The sequence below is a fragment of the Sardina pilchardus genome, chromosome 10 (genome assembly GCF_963854185.1).
Source record: "Sardina pilchardus chromosome 10, fSarPil1.1, whole genome shotgun sequence".
NCBI lineage: Eukaryota > Metazoa > Chordata > Actinopteri > Clupeiformes > Clupeidae > Sardina > Sardina pilchardus.
In genome coordinates, this window is record NC_085003.1 from 3,334,833 (window position 1) to 3,352,654 (window position 17,822).

The 17,822-nt window shown below is 41.1% G+C and overlaps 3 protein-coding genes across 4 annotated transcripts in view; 1 reads left to right on the forward strand and 2 right to left on the reverse strand.

The window, feature by feature from the left end:
* The first annotated feature begins 35 nt into the window (after positions 1 to 35).
* On the forward strand, positions 36 to 2,063 carry tmem17 (transmembrane protein 17). The gene is made up of 5 exons (XM_062548157.1): positions 36 to 210; positions 566 to 669; positions 1,118 to 1,231; positions 1,320 to 1,463; positions 1,648 to 2,063. Exons 1-5 carry the CDS (start codon positions 96 to 98, stop codon positions 1,744 to 1,746), a joined length of 576 nt encoding a protein of 191 aa, XP_062404141.1. The 5' UTR covers positions 36 to 95; the 3' UTR covers positions 1,747 to 2,063.
* agbl2 (AGBL carboxypeptidase 2) lies at positions 1,936 to 12,159 on the reverse strand. The gene is made up of 23 exons (XM_062548156.1): positions 11,794 to 12,159; positions 11,589 to 11,652; positions 11,262 to 11,399; positions 10,890 to 11,075; positions 10,138 to 10,245; positions 9,622 to 9,766; positions 8,893 to 9,532; positions 8,580 to 8,722; positions 8,155 to 8,314; positions 7,682 to 7,808; positions 7,133 to 7,233; positions 6,814 to 6,935; positions 6,623 to 6,689; positions 6,402 to 6,497; positions 6,232 to 6,309; positions 5,975 to 6,109; positions 5,801 to 5,852; positions 5,332 to 5,463; positions 5,108 to 5,141; positions 4,766 to 4,980; positions 4,243 to 4,372; positions 3,277 to 3,405; positions 1,936 to 2,511 (listed from the first exon to the last, which is right to left on the reverse strand). Exons 1-23 carry the CDS (start codon positions 11,827 to 11,829, stop codon positions 2,322 to 2,324), a joined length of 3,228 nt encoding a protein of 1,075 aa, XP_062404140.1. The 5' UTR covers positions 11,830 to 12,159; the 3' UTR covers positions 1,936 to 2,321.
* A 1,759-nt stretch (positions 12,160 to 13,918) lies between these two features.
* fnbp4 (formin binding protein 4) overlaps positions 13,919 to 17,822 on the reverse strand; it is a 29,230-nt gene continuing 25,326 nt past the window's right edge. For both annotated transcript variants that reach the window (XM_062546708.1, XM_062546709.1), the window contains exons 16-17: positions 14,917 to 15,074; positions 13,919 to 14,765 (exon numbers count right to left, since the gene is read on the reverse strand). In XM_062546708.1, coding sequence (XP_062402692.1) covers positions 14,675 to 14,765; positions 14,917 to 15,074 — 249 coding nt within the window. In that variant the 3' untranslated portion in view covers positions 13,919 to 14,674. The remainder of the gene's footprint in view (positions 14,766 to 14,916; positions 15,075 to 17,822) is intronic.

A 17,822-nucleotide genomic window follows, 5' to 3' on the forward strand; every position in this document is an offset into this window, starting at 1 on the left:
CTTGAGTCTGTTACCTACCTACCACGCCCCCGCAATCATCTACGACTACGCTCGAAGGACATCTGCAGCTTGACGTTTTCTTTGTTGATGGAAACATGGATCTGCCCGAGCCATTAAGGCAACGATTGGGAGGACTCACAAGAACCGTGTTTATTGACCAGAATCGTACGCAACCAACGCCAGAAGAGCAATGTGCTTTTCTGAGTAAAGGTAACTGCAATTCGAAATAAAGATTAAAAAGAAAGTAGCATAAGTTAGTGCTAACTGCAGCTCACCAGCAGAGGGACTCATTTTGAGCGCAAGTAAACGTAGGCAGATGGCCGGTATCATTTGCTAGCTGGCAGATTTGTGTAAAACTTTAGAGTTACCTGGCACATTTGTTGATTTATTTGTCGTGACTCTTGAACTGCTAACGTCAAAGTTTGATAACGTTTGCCGGCTAGTAGTAGTAGCTATGCTTATGGACCGGGAGACGGCTAAGCTAACTATCGAGTTGATTAGCATGAGAAATATTGCTCATTGGTATCCCTAACGATAAGCACTCCCCATGTTCTGAACTTCTTAGACGATGAAGTTGTCTCCAGTCTCCCCCTTCAGATGTCCCTTTACTTTAACCTGTGGTTTTTCCCTATGTGGTGGGTATGTGAAGTCATCATGCTCCACCTAAAGGTATGGTTAGGCTATTTGTCCTGTTTGTTAGTCCTGTCTTGTTGTTGATTTCTCAACCTTTTTGTTTCCATGGCCACCGACATATTCCATCTGTGCACAGCACACCAAAGATCACTCACAGAAGCAAAGATTTTATGATCTTCTTTGCTTAGAAGTCGAATCACAGTTAGTCAAATCTCCGTTCCAATAATGTATAACACAACATAATCTTTGATTTCCATATCGACAGATAATAAAACGTCTATTGTATGATATTAATTTCTTTTATATTACATTCAGTTATTAAAGATATTGTGCTTGAGAAATTCTAACCACACTACATCATCTCAAGGCCCCCCTGATTGCAGCACCCTGTGTCTCCGACCCCCATGTTGAGAACCCTGCTGTACAAGATGGATCTCCATGTTACTTGAATTTCTTCTAACTTCATGTTTCTCCCATTATGCAGTACCCAGCCCTTCCTGACTACTACAAGTTTATTCTGGTGACTGTCCTCATATTAATGACCCTTATTGAGGGAATTAGGCTTTACCTTGGCTATGTTGGAAACCTAAAAGAGAAGGTACATTTCTTTCTCTAAAGTAAGCTCTCTTTTTTTTGTCAAATGAAATAAAACTCAAGTTGTTCAACATCTGGTGCTTCCTCTACAGGTACCAGAGCTGGCTGGCTTTTGGCTACTGAGTCTACTTTTGCAGTTCCCTCTCATTTTGTTTCAACTTTTTAACGAGTCCATCCTTGTTCAGCCACTGGAAAGAGGGGTGCATATAGTGCTGTCCTTGTTCGTTCTAACAGAGGTAATTTGTAAGCTGGTCAAGTTTACTGCCGTTATCAAGAAATTATCAAGAAGTTGATCATTTATCCAGAAGTTATCATTTCAGTCACTCTTGTTGATTGATGGTGTTCATGCAGAAAAAAAACAATAATTATGTTTTGTTATGTAAAAGGTAATTGATTAATTTTTGCCCTTTATCTGTGCAGGCTCTATCAGGTTTTGTCGCCCTTCGAGAAATGGTCCATCACACAGAAAGCCATTTCCATCTTCAGCAGTTTGCTGGTGTCGAGGAGCTAAGAACATGATTGAGATCTACAGTATCAGCAGTGGAGATTTAGACAGAATGATCATTCTGCACTAATTAAGTGTCCTTATAATTTTTACATAAATCATTCATGGAAATAAATAGAGCGTTTACAATACTTTGGTGAAGATGATGAAGGTCATGTTGCCAATGAATTTCAGTGGAATTGAACAGAACGGCTTCCAAAGAATTTCATATCCACTTGTAAATATCTGAGTGGCCAGGTTTTATTTTTTTATTTAATATTGTAAAATAAATTCACTTGTTGAATACAACAGGAAAAAAATATAGATAAACAGAGAAACTAAAAAACATTGGTTGTGTGTTTATTAACAAAAAAATAAGTTGTCAATTTTTCTACTGCATACCTCAACACATAAGTCCTGTGTATTATACAAATGTGTATTTACCCAGATTTTAGAATAAGATCAAATCTACCTGTTCTAATGATGTATGTCTTGGTAAAGGCAATACCAACACACATGCATCTCTGCCACCCTTACCTAAAATACAGCTAAGACTGAGATGTACGCCGAAGACAGACAATGCTGGTGAACTTGATCCTCAACTCAGCACTTAACAACTTTGTCTGTCTGCTGCAAACAGTCCTTTGGCAAGTGGCTGTTCTCTGTTTCTGGCCAGTCTTTGGCTCTGCAGTTGATCCAGTCTGCCACACTCTGCAGATGTGTCAGGGGAAGAGTCCTGTAGAGTCACCTGTGTCAACACACATGTTTTATGGTCATCTGCCAGAGGTCTTAAGGTAAACCTGTGGAAAGAAATAACACCGTTATCATTTGCTTACTTTATTGCAAGAAAAAGCAGCTGGGTTTGAAATCACTGGACTGGCCTAACTTTATCAGTCTGGGATTCCAAATGTTCCTTCCTACTGTACTTAACACCTTGCAAGCTGATGATAACCCACACTGGCAGTTAGGAAACAATGTATTTAACTTTTAGTGTATACATTTACACATTCTTGTTCTGGCTGCAATTCTTTGATGTTTGCTGGCCTTGCTATGACTGTTATATTGCTTTGCCTAGCTCCAAAACAGCCACCACTGATTTGAATGTGTCAACTGTTCACTGCAATGTCCATCCTGGTGACTGAGCGTATGCTACTATGAATAGGTGTCCCAGACTGATCTCAGTGAGAAAATGAACTGACAGAAGGACAGAGCCAGTCTATTAAGTCTAACCCTTTATTGTTCACCTCTGAAATGTTTGGAGATTGTTATTGTCCTTCCTACAACTCCACTATTTGCATTGATTACTGCATGCACAAGCCTCAGTTCATGACTGGCTCAAGGTCATTCTGCATGGCTGGCAGCCAAGTAACTGGACTCTCCCTGCTTTAATCATGTATGGAAGAATTGTATTTAGCCAAAAAGTGAGCTGGGTCTCTTTTGTGATATTTGTACCATCCCTGTAACTGGATAAGAACATGAGCACAATGGCCAGGTTTCAGTTTCAGTGTCTGGTCAAATCAGGGACCTATTAACAGACAGATGAATAGGAAGCTCTCTGACAGTACCTGCTCTCAGGTGGTCCTGGGACAACCCTTGGAATGTTCTGACCGATGCTTCCCCTCAGGTCTGTCAATTTTCCTGTGTCCAGCTTAATCATACCCAATCCTGCCTGGTCACCTGATGGTTGACCATGACTAAAAGAGACAGTGTTCGGAGAAAGAGAAAAGCAGACATTGGAAAACAATATTACATTCTAGTATGCGATGACTATTTTAATGTTGACAATTTGCATGTGGTTACCATGGGGGAGAAAAGTTATTCCATAGCTGCCCCAATTTCACAAATTGCCTGCTCTGAACATTGGCTACATGTTTCTCAAACTAAGACTACATAACAAACTAGGACTAAGCATAGATTAGTAATAAAGCTCTCAAAACAAAATTCCACTAGAAGGAGTGACGGTGACGTTGAACGCAGACCTCCAAGGGGCAAATACCCCGTCTCGCAATGTTAATAAAAAATTGCATTGCACTTGCCAAGAGTTAAAAATAATACGTATGTGGAGCTGCCCCAAAATGGGTTCTTCCTTGGCTCATGTTTCTTCATAGCCTCAGAGAACCTGGACGAACCTGTAAGCAGTCTCTATTGAGATATGCAGTCTGAGGTGTGTTCTAATTACATACTTACAAACATATGCTGTTTGCAAATAGTTTTCTGTTTGTCTTGAGTTTTTGGTGAACTTTTGCGAATACTGGCAGGAGGTAGTTCTCTGCGAATATGCATCATATGGAGCTGGATGTCAGCTGAATGAAGTGTTACTGTTACAATGGAATGTTTACACCAAATTGTCCAAACTTAACTGTTCAGGGAAAACATTAGGCACGAACGTTCGCCACTGTTTGATGAATTTGAACACACCTCTGGAGTCAACCAGGCTTCTTCTCCAGTGTGTGCAATCTTGTTGACAGACAAACAGGCAAATCAAACAGAAAACATGATCTTCTTGGCCAAGGTAGTGAGATGTTAAGCACCTTTTACCGTGAATGTCCATGCAGTGCAAATCAGGAAGGAAAGTGGTATTGCATATTTTAGGTTTACTGCTGGCAGCTTCATGGGTCAAGTCTTTGTCACCATTCTTCACAGTCGTAGACTGGGAGAGACCTGTGAGGACAACATTTAAGGAGAAGTCTGCTATTTTCAACCTGGGCCTGGATTGTAAATCATTTTGTGTGTCTACATTTTTGCTAGGGACACAACCGGACAAAACTGGTCAGGTATTGAGTTAGAACACTGAAACTGTCAACTTCAATAAGGCTAAGAAAGCGAATGGGGAAATGTCTAAGTACTGTATACCACCAGTTTTTGCCACTAACCAGGCACAAAAATAGGATTAAAATAGAGTATTTAAAAGGTATGGCTCATTTCTATACACATATTAGTATATGTATACAGGTTTAAACTTTAAGCAAAGAGTATAGAAGTACCTCTTTGCTTTAAGTACTTTATCATCAAGCTAGCGGAATCTTGTACTGTAAAGTACACATTAATGCTCACCAATAGTATCATTTTCTTGATCTATCCCACATTTTCCCTTCTGATTGATGGAGTTGATGGCTGGTCCTGACTCAGGTAAGTAGTATCTGATGGACACTTTGGCTACAGTCCTGTGTTTATTGCAGGGAGGTATCTGGCGCTGGGATCGGGCCAAGTAGAAACAAACGGACCTGCAGGTTGCCAGCCAGTTGGTGGGCATGCTCTCTGGGACCACCCTGAAAGAGTCACAGCAAAAACATTCAAATCCACAAACTGGTAACAAGTATCTCAAACTGTTTTGTGCATTTGTGTGTAAATATCGGTTACATCTGATAACAATAAAACGAGATCTACTGTACTTACCTGTGTGCTGGGGGAGTATACTGTGGAGGCTTTTCTGAGGGAGTAGAATACAATAACTGTCACAACACCATTAACATCACAAATGTATGCATCAACTGTGCCACACATTCCACTGATAGACAATGGAATTTACACAGTGACAACCAAAAAAGCAAATCTGAGAAAACTAATGAGAAAGGAAGTGCTGGAAGAGAATGCTAGTCATATCATCCATAAAATCTGACCTTGTTGGCCTTTCAATCGGGGGCACAGCGTCATGGCTGACAGATGCATTGGCAGTAACTGCCTGTCCTTAACACCAGACTGTCCTGCACCAACACTGACTGGGCGACGTGGGACAGAGGGCACAGCCTCACCTACTCATTTGGGGACCAATGACAAACCAAAAACATCCTTTTAACGTTAGCTATGTGGATTGGTCAAATACACCTAGGGGCCCTTATTTGAATGATGGGCAACGTGCAAAGTCTTCAGTCTAACTACAGTTAATTTAACAAAAAGGCAGAATCAACTTTAACACCATGCGTGAACAGTGATGAGTCTGTTCCAATGCTACCACATGCAAAATTATATCTATTCTTGCATGAGAACTTTGCTTGTTGACAGACTTCACACTTTGCCCACCTTTTAAATTTGGGCTCAGAAGTACAAAACGATATGTACCCATTTCTCAAAAAGTAAATACATCAGTACCCCCACAAAGATTTGCTCCACCTCTGCACAAGTTGTGTGTTGTCTCACCCTCCTGCAACACAGTTGACGAGGAAAGTCATACAATCACCAATCAAAAACTATTTTATTCTTCTTTGAAGGATTCTGCACTATACTTATACATCAACACTTAGGAGATGAGGACAGTGAATTCACCTGGCCGCTGCTGTGGTTAGTTAGATTGACATGGTGAGGGGTCCATGCACTTCCACTCTGTTGTGCTGTACATCTCAAGCGAAGACCATGGTGAGCACAAATGGTGCACTGTGGTGGACAAGCTTTTGATTGCTGCTGTTAACCACAAATAATGAAAAGTATAAGTTATAGTTGAATCATTCTGCACATGGTTCAACACATATCACTGAAGCAGTAGTTGGTCAGACAAACATAACATATCCCACTTCCCCTACCACCTGTCTTTTTTCTGTCTCTTTCACCATGGCCAAAGTATCTTGAGCCTTTTTCACAGGCACACTGCAAGCCTGAGATTCCTGTACAAAATGAGTATTGTTCATTGAGTCCTGATACATGTAGGATAGTTGCAATCAACCTGAGTATGTAAGTGTGAATAGTTTCTGGTTACTGTGTTTTTTTGGACAGCCTTAGATATTGTCTCCCGTCCTAGACTGTGATGCAGCCGATCTCTTTCCTTACGACTTCGGAGGTGCCTTTTCTGTGGCTGGATACGATTTGAACCCAGAGAAAAACCTAGTAGTGTTAGTACACAAATGTTGCTTGCAACCAGAAGAAATAATAGGGAGAGATATTGAGAGAAAACTGAGAGATAAAAAAGGCACTACATACCTGGTCTGGAGTATTCACTAAGTGAACTGGAGGGCCATCTGACTCTGAACTGTTAGAGCCGCTGGTGCTGCAGAAAGACAATCCCATTTCAATTCCATTTGTGATTCATGAGCCTGATCATTTATTGATCAATATCACTTCTATGTGTGTAAGGGATTTTCTTTTGAGGTAACTCTAGATGTTGCCATTACCTGGATTCAATGTCAGAGACTGAGAGACCACCCAGGGATAAGCTGGAGTCCAGATCCTGACCAAGCCTCCTTCTGATCTCCAGCCTCAGCAAAGCACTCAGCTCAGCTAGACACTGGTTTGTCTGGAAAAAAAAAATCAAAGATGAAGAAAACCAACTAACAAACCAGCCACGAAACAAACATACTGTATACCTGTATACTGTATACCTATATAACCGGTTAAACTGGTTTCTACTGAAGGCAAAATCTTCAAATGTAACACATCTATAGACAAGCTCATAATAAGGCACATACTGTTCTAGTGGATAAACTTGGCTACCTTGGATGTATCTGGGTCACTGTAGTCCAGCAGCGTGTCACAAAGGTAATACCCTATTGACTTCAGGTCTTGAGTGGTGAAATGTGTACCTGTCCTACTACCTGCAAACAGACCAAATCTATCAGTAGGAAGGCTTCTTCTTATAGTCCTTCTTACTGTGAAGAAACATGATGATGATGACATGAGAACTGGTGAACCCTTACACATCCTGCTAGAGTGAATCCCACATCCCACTACTGAAGCTAGTGGAGGCCTTCAGTGCTAAACTGAACATTATCAGTTACAAAAGGAATGAGTAATTACTTTTTTTAAAATAGTAGAGCCCGTAGATGTGCCATTTTTTGTTCGTATAACATGAAATTTGGCACTGCACACACTCGTGCCATTAGGATAACACCCACCAAATTGGAGAGCAGTCGGATGAGTGGTTTGAGAGTTATGCGTGGAACAGACAGACAGACAGACAGACAGACAGACAGACAAGACAGACAGAGTGACACATAGACAGACGTTCCTTGCATTAATAGATAGATGATAGAGAGCGCCTACCAAGTGTGGAGCCCCCAAAGGTTGACTCCATGGTGTAGCTGTTTCTAATTCCAAGCTTCCACATGACAATGCGCCCAGTGCCTTCTTTGCTTTTCTGAACTTTAAACTTACAACTCCTGAAAGAGAACTAGAGGAACAAAAGAAGCACAATTCTACCAAGATCCAACATCAACACGCAAATCAGTAATATCTGTAGTACTTAGACGACGGAACACAGTGGGCCCTAAAGCTTGCTTGCTTAATTATTATGCAAATCTATTTACAAATGTAATATCATGAAAAAGACCCTGAGCACAAACAGTGGTGGGTCAGCTAAAAGCTGTCTCACATGGTGCCACTGCTTCATGCACAGGAGCTTTGCTCATAGATTAACTTTGCACTTTGCCCATCATTTCTATTAGGGCCCTGTGTCTTATGAACACAAACACAAAGTAAACAGCAGGAGCAGACACTCCAGCATTTGCATGCTTCACCTTGTCATGAGCATTCTTGCTCATCATCAGAGGGAAGACCCTTTCCTGGAGGTTTGCTGAGGTACTGCTCCTACTGTCACAGCCGTACATGAAGACATTGTTTTTCCTGCTGTGTCCATGAAGGTCACAGTACAGAACCACTTCTCTTTCTGACCGCAGCCTGGGGATCAGACGGAAAAACTCAAGTTAAAAGCCTGGTCAAATCTTCTATACACAACACATAAACCTTTGCCCAATGTCAATGCTATTACAAACAATAGGTAGTAGCTATCATGAGCAATTCTAAACCACTTAATCATTCCATTATCTAAAACTATACAACCACCTGTCTTCAGTGTCAAGTAAAAACCCAAAGCAGCTACTGTATATCTCCACAATCTTCGACATCATAAGCTGTTTGTTGTCTACCATAGATGTCCATTCACCTTTTCACCATATTACGAGTATGCCAAACACAGGGGAAGGACTCTTGCAACAGTGTGCGATAGTTCCGGTTGAGGTCACGGCCAGCCAATGAACAGCGGTAGTTCCCCACCACCACTCCGTCAGGGTTGAGCATGGGCACCACCTTTAACACACACAGGCACACTGGTCACTAGGAACATGTCAATATTTATCTATTGCTTGGCAAAATCAACATTTTTTATTAAATTTTCAATTTAATTTCACTTAAAGAGCGCCAAAACATTACACATGTCTCATGGCGCTTATTGCTTGTCGCTCATTGCTTTTTCTGACCTTGAAGACAAACATCTCTCGGAGCAAACAGGCATCAGGAGAGTCACTAAGGAGGAAGTCGAGGAAGCCCTGCATGATCCACGAGCTGTTGGTCTCCCCAGGATGAACCCTCGCCGTCACCACAACGGCCTGCTTCACATTCCTCTCATCTGAGCTGCTGCCTGGAGCCGTGATGGTCAGTACATAGACCGGGTTTCCTGCCAGGCTACGGCACAACACCCGCAGCTTGCAGTAGGCCGCTTTACTTGGCTGGCGCATCACACTACACAAATAACGCTGCAGGTCTGAGTAGGTATAAGGGTAGCAGTGTGCTAAATAGCATGTGTCCCCCTCATGTGGGAACTCAAAGGTCCAGGTTAGGGAGTACAGAGGTCTGCCATCCTGCTCCTTATTGTTGCGGTAGTACTTAATGTTGGCCCCTGTTCGGGTCCATCCTTGGCCATACTCCCTCGCACACTGCTCTGAGTACAGGAGTGGACGCATGCCTGAACAATACAGGCTACTAGACTTGAGCAGGTTGACGACGGTGAAACGGTAAGCAATGCCAGCTTTCATGTTCTGCACCCGAAAGTAGAACCACTGTGTGTGCTTAGTAGTGTAGAGGTCGTGCCGAAGTGTGAGCTCATAGTCATGGACACCTCTGGGGGAAAAAAGCAAAACGAATCCATGATTTTAAGTCCTGTTTGTTTTCCAAGCGTAAACGGACTGACTGCAGAGTCTTGCACTTACACCTGCACTGCTTTCTGAAGGTTGGCGCTCTCAAAGCGGGACTCAAAGGCCAGGGGCGGCTCCTGCCTGCTGGGACAGTGGACATCCTTTATGGGGCCCCGGCTGCCTCCCACACGGGAGCATGTGAAGTGAGCCGTCTTTGTAGCTACCAGAGGAAGCATGCAGGGGTTCACACACAAAAAAACACAAACCCATCATCCAGGATGACATTTTGTTATAATGAGAGTGATTATACACCTTTAATTTCCAAATTTGTCTAAGGTACAAAAGAATAACTTTTTTCAAAAAGTTGCACTATATGACTGCATGACTGCAAAATCACGTGGAACATCATTAGAAATACTAGGTGTCCATTTGTAGCCAATATGGTTGATGTGTTTTCCCAAAAGCCATCTTTGCAGAAAACCCCCCTATGTTGTCATCCAGGAGATGCCGTATTGGATGTGTTCGAGGTAAATACAGATGTCACTTGTAAATGTTGTGGATCGTGATAAATGTGAATATAAAACTTCATACCTGGATCGATTAGGTATACTAGGTTTCCTTTCTCCTCTCCTACTGTCATTGGTGTCCTTTCATGGCCAGTGCACTGGTAGAATGGCTCTGCCTGTGGTGGATCCCATTCTTTAGAGGAACAACATGGTTATAGTAGATGTCATGTGAAACACTCCAAATATGCCTACTCTATCCCTCATAATTGACTATATTCAGAATTCCCTAATAGGCTATGTGGATAGTGGAAACTGTATCACACTGCCGAAGTCCATGAAAGAGTATGACAACATTAATTCATTCATTCTCATTAGACCTATATGATAAATTGCATGGCTTCACATTCTGTGAATTTACAGCATTTCATGACTTTTTCAGTCCTGGAAAAGGGGTCTTCAAATACCATGACTTTACCAGGATATCCATGACTCCATGATATCCATGATTAAATCACTAAGCTTAAAATGGCATTAATTCATTTGGCATTCTTTTGACTTGTTGTGTTTTCTCTTACAAAAACATAGACTATTCTTCCTGTTTTAAGGATAACAAAGCTACTTAGAGGCAGCTATTATTAGACTGTAGTCTCTGACACAGCCTGCCTGCCTACAGCCTTCAGATACTGTGTTCCAACAGAAAAAGCAGTGAATTGCCATGTCAATGAAATGTGCTGTTCAGCTGATGGAGTGACTTGCGGACAGACTTACTGTTTGATGGCAATGCTTTTTTATTTAGTTAAGGACTACACTAGAGTATCATTAAATCAATTAGCCTACCTGTGTGATAGATGTTTCCAACAGTGACTTCACACTCAACAGGCCAGCGCACACCCTGAAATGAACTGGAGAGGGATGGAATGGAAAAGAGATCGCGGGGCTCTCGGAGACGAGGAATGGGGCGACCCCCATCAAAATCAATCAGCAGCTGTCTAGTCCTGAGAGGCTTGGGCAGACGCAAGTGGACTGTCAAAGATGCAACACAGAACATGAGTTAAATGGTCAGCTGAATCATATACTAATTAGCATAAAATGATCATCCTGTAAAGGTAATCAGCCATCTCTAAAGTACCAAATAATTTTGGTATCCACAACCATATAACAAATAACTCATCCCATGGTTTTAAAAAAGGCCGATCCATTAGCCCTCACATGTTTTCTCAGTATCTAGTTCATCCCCTGAATTGGAGTCCGGGCTGTCAGGTGAATGGGTGCATGACTGATAGTCTTGACTAACTGCCCATCTATCATAGGATGGATTATTGGTCCGAGGAGGAGAGGTAACCCTACCTGAAAAGAAATTAAAATGTTCAGAAAATCCTTCTACAACGGATACAGGCAGCTCTAGAACCCCCACTAAAACCAAATGAGAGGTGCAACATGCAAAACAGAGAATTCACATTCGACTAGGCCGACATGTAACCTTATTAAAGTTATTGTGCTGTGGAATAATTCCTTTCAGAGATGCCACATGCCTACCGGTAAGCAGACCGTAGTGCTGAAGGTGTCGTAAAATGAATTTCTCGTATGCATCATCAGAGGTCTAGATTGAACAAGAACTGCAGTGTTATTGTCAAGCACTTTGTACATTGAAGGATTTATTATGTGACGACATAGTTCCCTAAATGTTCCTGTTTTAACCATAGACTGTAAAAAATAGGTTTTAACCCTAAATTAGACCCACCTGCATGAAGGAACCCGGTTCCGAAGACGGACTCATCGCTGGTAACGGTAACGTTATGCCTGACGGACGATCTGTTGCAGATTAGCAACTTTTGCATGACCCAAACGTCCTAAAGCCAACTCAACTCATCAACGTTAACTAGTGCTATGGGTAAAGTTGATAACTTTAGCTTCCTATGGCGATGAAGCATTGCCTGAGTTCCAAACTTTAAACGTCTGCTTTAAAGCTACCTTAAATAGTCCAAAATGACGGTTTTGACGAAGTTTACCGGATACTACTAACTGCGTTGTTTTAGTCACCAGAGACATTCCTTGGAGGAATTTCCTTCTTCTCCTTTCACTAGCAGCTAATGTTCAACAGAATCAAAATCTTGCTGAACCTTTTTCTAGAACTAGAAACAGCCTGAACACAGTACGTTGCTAAGCAACGATGGTAAAGTCACGTGGTCTATGAATTGCTTGTTTTTGCGCAACTACAAACGCCCCCTCTCTAGATTTTTAGTAACTAGGAGTATTAGTGTATGTCCTTCCTTGGAAAACATTGGGAAATTGCCCTTCACAGCACAGAAAATTAGAGTTTATCGCTTCCTTTAGGACTTCATGCGACATTTGCATGTAGCAACTTATAATGACCTATTATAATCCTCATATGGATTTTTTTTGCTGTCAGAATACTTAGATCAAGCCCTAAAGAACTTGGATGTGATCATGGACAGGGATGTAGCATTTGCTACACATATAACCTCAGATAAAATCTAGCCTTTCTAAGAAACTTCTTTTATCTGAAGTTAACCTTTTCTTTCTTGCGAATGCATGAACATACCCAGGGGTTAAATTGGGATTGGTTATGTGGGGGGGCTCTGCCCCGTACCCGCCTCCGGCCTGCCCAAATATACATTTGTAAAATACCCTCTAATTTGATAACCATACCATATTGCCCCCCATACCGTATTGTTATTGTTTATTATTGTGTAGCCTATATTGTTTTGAAGAAAATTCTGTGGGGGTCTGGGGGTCCTCCCCCAGAATTTTTTTTACTATCATACATGTTATTTGCTACATTCTAGTGCATTTTAATGGGTTGTTAGCTGACTTTACAGAGGTAGGTTGAGCCATAATATTTAAAATCATGTCACAATGTTAAGGTGAAAAATCAGCATGTGGAGAAATGTTCAATATGTTGGTGTAAATATTGATCCCTCCACAAACAGACACATAATTACTAGTAGCTAAAAATGCTTTGTCATTTGTGTACTGATTTCAAGACTATTACACTTAGTCATATCTTTAATGGGGTGTGTAGGTCTCTAATTGATTGCACATTAGTGTTGTGTGCAATTGAGTGCCTGTCGCTTTAAGAAATACGTGAGGGTGATTAGCCTTCATTCTCACGGTTTTACGCGAGTGAAACAAAGTTGCATAGTGCATGACAAGGATATTTGGATGCAATTCTTTATGCTTTCTGTGTCATTAGATAAAATACATGTTCAAAACACTAACAAGTCGAAGAAAATCGTTCTGGGATCATATAAGAGATGAGTGTTTTGCAGTGTTCCTTTATGATTTTAGTGAGCACTATGACTTTAGTTAGCAAGCTCTTTCCAGGTACAGTTGCGTAGAACGCGGTGGGCAGCACAGATAAACGTGCCGCACCACTAGCCTCAACTACTCGCTGAGGAGCAAGTATCAAATCAGTCGCGAGTGTTTAGTGTTCTAGAATCTCTGATCGCGAATGCCCTACTGAGCTTTGAGAGGTCGTCTTGCTATCAGGAAAACTAGACGGTTTTTGTCAATTGTTGAAAATAGATTGTTTAATCAGAACTGAAAAGCGTGAAAAAGGTTCGTTGCTTGTGAGTTGTGATCATGTGTCAAAGTCTTATGTGCCGGGGCTCAGCCCCGGAGAGCCCCGGCCCAATTTAATCACTGAACATACCTCCCCCATTCAAACCTCCAAGCCTTCAAGAATCTTACAGATCAGACTTCTACCAGCTGTTAATGTATTACATCATGCACACATTTGTTATTGCCTCCTCAAGAACAAGTTTATTCCAAAAAATTATTTAGCAAAATCTCAAATGCATCACTCTAGGTGCCCCATCTTAAAAATAAATACAATGCACATAAGGTTAACAGAAGTGGCAAAAACTTTATCATTATTTACACATTAAAAAAATGTTTCTTGGCATTTTACCCTTTTCATAACACAAGTTATACTGTAAATAGAGTATAATGTGAGACATACAATGTCAGTGTCCACAAAAATAACATCCTTTGCGGTCTTGGTGTTATAAGGTGGAAATGGACAGAAAAAAGGGCTCCAGCAGTCATTGGCACATATAGAATTAAGTTGATACATTCTGTTCATTTGAAGGTGGATAATGGAATTACGTGATATTTCTGTGAAAACAGTTATGATTTCCAGACAAAAGCTTGTTAATGTACTATTGTAATTTACATGAGAAAGCACTGCATGTAGATGTAACAATAGCGAGTGGTAACAATTGGTACTCGCTTACCTTTACCATGTCATAGTTGCATTAATAAAAGTAATATCATATCACCAAAGAGATATTACTTCAAACCAATGTGGAGTGTGTGTGTGTGTTTGTGTAAAAAGTAATGGAACCCTGTAGAAAAAAATGATAAATTGCTTCATGAGTTATGGCATACCAACTGCATAAAAGACCAGGAACCATAAGTGACTTGAATAGGGCCCTAATGCCTGATAGACACTAAAGGGTTATATACAGTAAACCAAACATTCAGATTTCCTAAGCCATATCCTTAAGATACGTTGGGTGACTTGAGCAGGCCACAGAAACAGAGTCCACTGATTATTAGTACAAGTATGGGAGCAATTTGATCTGGCTTTCAATTCTATTTCAACTCTTCGTTGTTTTCCTTTTCTTCAGCAGGCGTTGCCTCCAGTCGTCGGGTAGGGCCTCAAAGTTAGCGTTTTTCTCTGCCTTCCCCCTGCGAAAGTCAACATACCAATTGAACATGAGATTAGTCACTTAGCTACAAAATAAGTGCCATTTTAGGCTACATTGTAATTCCATTTCCATGATCTAAATCTCTATCCATGGTAATAAAGGCAAATATGAGATGCTGGGAAAATACATACGTGAGGAGTTGCTGATGCTTCCACTCTTCAATGCGCCGGCTGTTCAGCTGGTCACGGTCTTCATCACTGGAGCTGCTCTTCTCCTCCTCATCAAGCTCTTTCTGGATGTTCTGCCACTTCTTCACTAAGGATGGCATCTTAGTCTTGCTCTTCTTCGTCTGCAAACAAATTCATGTGATGTCCAACTTTAATACAGCATAAGCATCCAATCTTTTCAGTAGCATTGACCTCTAGTAAGGGAGGACTGGGTAAGTTAAGACACTTTTTTCAGGTTGACCTAAAACTATGAGAGTATGAGGCACAAATATCAACTGTATGGAATCAACGGAATCAACTACAGTGGCAACCGGGTGATAACAGCCTTCGAGGTGTCCCGTTACACCGAATTAATGGTGGAGGAAACTTGTCCATTAATTCTGTATACCGAGACCTCAGTGGCTGTTACCCCTTACTTAATTATTAATTAATGAATCAGTAACATATTTAAGTCCCTATTCTGATTGTATTGGTGCGCATGAACAAATATTACAACGGTCTACAATTCTGAAATCTAAAGTGCTTTGCCAACACACTAGAATTAAGACCACTTCAATCGAATTAAACTTCTATTCTTCTGGATCATCTCAACTGTTAGACAACATTATCTTTTTACCCAATAAACATGTCAAAGACCATACGGCTCTGGATATTTGTACATTGTAACCACATCAACAACACAAACATGATGTTTCATACTGTATGTACACAGAAAATGCAACTGACAACGGTAAAACAAGACTGATGTCACCTTTAAGAAGGTAAACAAAACTAGGGCTACTAACATACAGTAGGACTATGGGCTATGGATTTCATGGATTTTCTTCCGCAATGTTGTGGTACAATAGCTGCTAAGCCATATATTATTATTAGTGTGCTTGCTGAAAGCAGCACACTATTGTTCTTCCTATTATTAGTGTGCTTGCAAAAGCACACTATTGTTCTTCCTATTATTATTATTATCAAATTTATTTATCTTGCAGAACATTTTTGTCTCCCTATCTTGTCCTAGGGATTTGGAGCTAGAGACGCCGTTCCACTTCTCACGCGTGCGTCCTGATGCGAGGATGGTGGCTTGTATAAAGCTTTTCGATACGCCTTGTCGTTCTCCCGTTATTCCAGTTTTTCCGGTCGATTTTTCCCCATAGGAATGAATGGAAAAGCGACTTTTGAGCGCTGATGCCCACACATTTTTCCACCTGTAGCCCAAACCGTAAGACATAAAGTCATGAAATTTGGTATGCTGATAGAGGAGACTACCTTGATTGACATTACCAGGTTTCATGCTCGCCACTCTCACGCTCTAGCGCCACCAACTGGTCAAAGATTGAAAACACGTTCATGCCCGTAACTTTTGATCCGTATGGCCGATTTTTATAAAACTTATACCATTGGAATCCTCTGACTCATCTGATTCCAACGCACCATGTGACGTCATTTTCCGCCATGATGGATTTTCCACCATTTTGAATTTTGTCCAAAGTCAAAGTAAAGCTACCCTGGCCGCATAGTTTATCCGATCGTCATGAAACTTGGCACGCGTGATCTACAGACCAAGGTGGATCAACCGCCTTGATTTCGTCTTCATACGTCCAAGCGTTCGCCTGTGATAACCAATTAAATTCAGCGAGCGAAGCCGCCAAACAGGAAGTGCGCCTATCTTGGATATGCTGTGACGTATGAAAGCCATATTTGGTGGGATGACTTGAGACCCCATTCAAAGCACCCCCAATAAATTTGGTGTTATTTGGTCTGTCGATGGCTCTATAATTAGCAAAAACGTGAGTGTTGGTGAATGTATACTATTAATCGGAATAGCTCATCTTAAATTGCTTTAGGTCATGCCAAAAGGACATTTCAGAGTGATTTAAGATACAATGTTGATATTTTTAAAAAAAAATCTATTTATTGCCATTCTTGTAAAAGGTACTGATGTGTACACCACAGCACAGCGTTGTTCCAGGTCTGACGCATACAGTTCACCGACATCATGATTTCAAACCCTATATTACTCAATCCTCGATTGACTGACAGGGATGATCCGCAGTGGTACACCAATGGTGTAATTCTAGGCTTGCCCGCATCGTTGTCTCACCTTGAGACTGAGTAATTCTTAGAGATGCCATGGTCCCGAGGGACAAGTATGGACTTACTCGCTGTTAAATATAATGTGTGTTCAGTTGTTATATATAGTAGACAATCACACGATGTTTCTCAGTGACGGTGTGTTTTGGATCATTTGTATTGACCTGAGCATTCTGGGTATTTCACTCAGAGGATCATATGACACCCCCACAAAGCAGGCGAAATACCGGAAGTAGAGTGGTGTGCGTGAGGCAACGAGGATTTTAATTAGAATGTAGTCCTATGGAAATCGCAGTTACACTTTCAACAGTAAGTGTGTTTAGACTTCGAATTTCGTCACATAATTTATATCATAGCCACCTAAGAGTTTACCAAAGATAACGTCGTTGTCCATTTCAATTTAATAAATGTTTCTGAATTTGGGGAGGTCTCCTTATGGAGGTTATGGGGTTATGTTTTCCTGTATTCCTGTAGGAAAAGGTTGTGGCTTACACTTTCATAAAGTTTGTATATTTACACTTCAAATTTCGTTACACCATTTATATCATAGCCACCCTAAGGTTTAACAAAAATAACAACGTAGTCCAAGGTTATTTTAATGCATTTTTCGGAATTTGAGAGGTCTAGTTATGAGGGTAGGTTAGCTAACTGCAGTTCAAATGCTAATCGCGACTAGCATCGCTAGTTGGTTTTAACTTTACCGAGGCTGTTTATACTGAATTGCAACTGCTGTTATGAAGACAGTTTAGAGCCTGGCAGACGTGAAGGCAGTGAAAGGTAATGAA

What these genes read in the sequence shown, in the direction of transcription:
- agbl2 (XM_062548156.1), bottom strand. Translation starts at nt 11,829, where the DNA reads ATGAGTCCGTCTTCGGAACCGGGTTCCTTCATGCAG. An exon ending in ACTAGATACTGAGAAAACAT is followed by an intron (nt 11,076 to 11,261) that starts GTGAGGGCTAAT and finishes CATCTTTGACAG; the next exon opens with TCCACTTGCGTCTGCCCAAG. An exon ending in CTTTGGGGGCTCCACACTTG is followed by an intron (nt 7,234 to 7,681) that starts GTAGGCGCTCTC and finishes GTCTGTTTGCAG; the next exon opens with GTAGTAGGACAGGTACACAT.
- tmem17 (XM_062548157.1), top strand. Translation starts at nt 96, where the DNA reads ATGGATCTGCCCGAGCCATTAAGGCAACGATTGGGAGGACTCACAAGA. An exon ending in ATGTGCTTTTCTGAGTAAAG is followed by an intron (nt 211 to 565) that starts GTAACTGCAATT and finishes TGAACTTCTTAG; the next exon opens with ACGATGAAGTTGTCTCCAGT. An exon ending in TTGGAAACCTAAAAGAGAAG is followed by an intron (nt 1,232 to 1,319) that starts GTACATTTCTTT and finishes CTTCCTCTACAG; the next exon opens with GTACCAGAGCTGGCTGGCTT.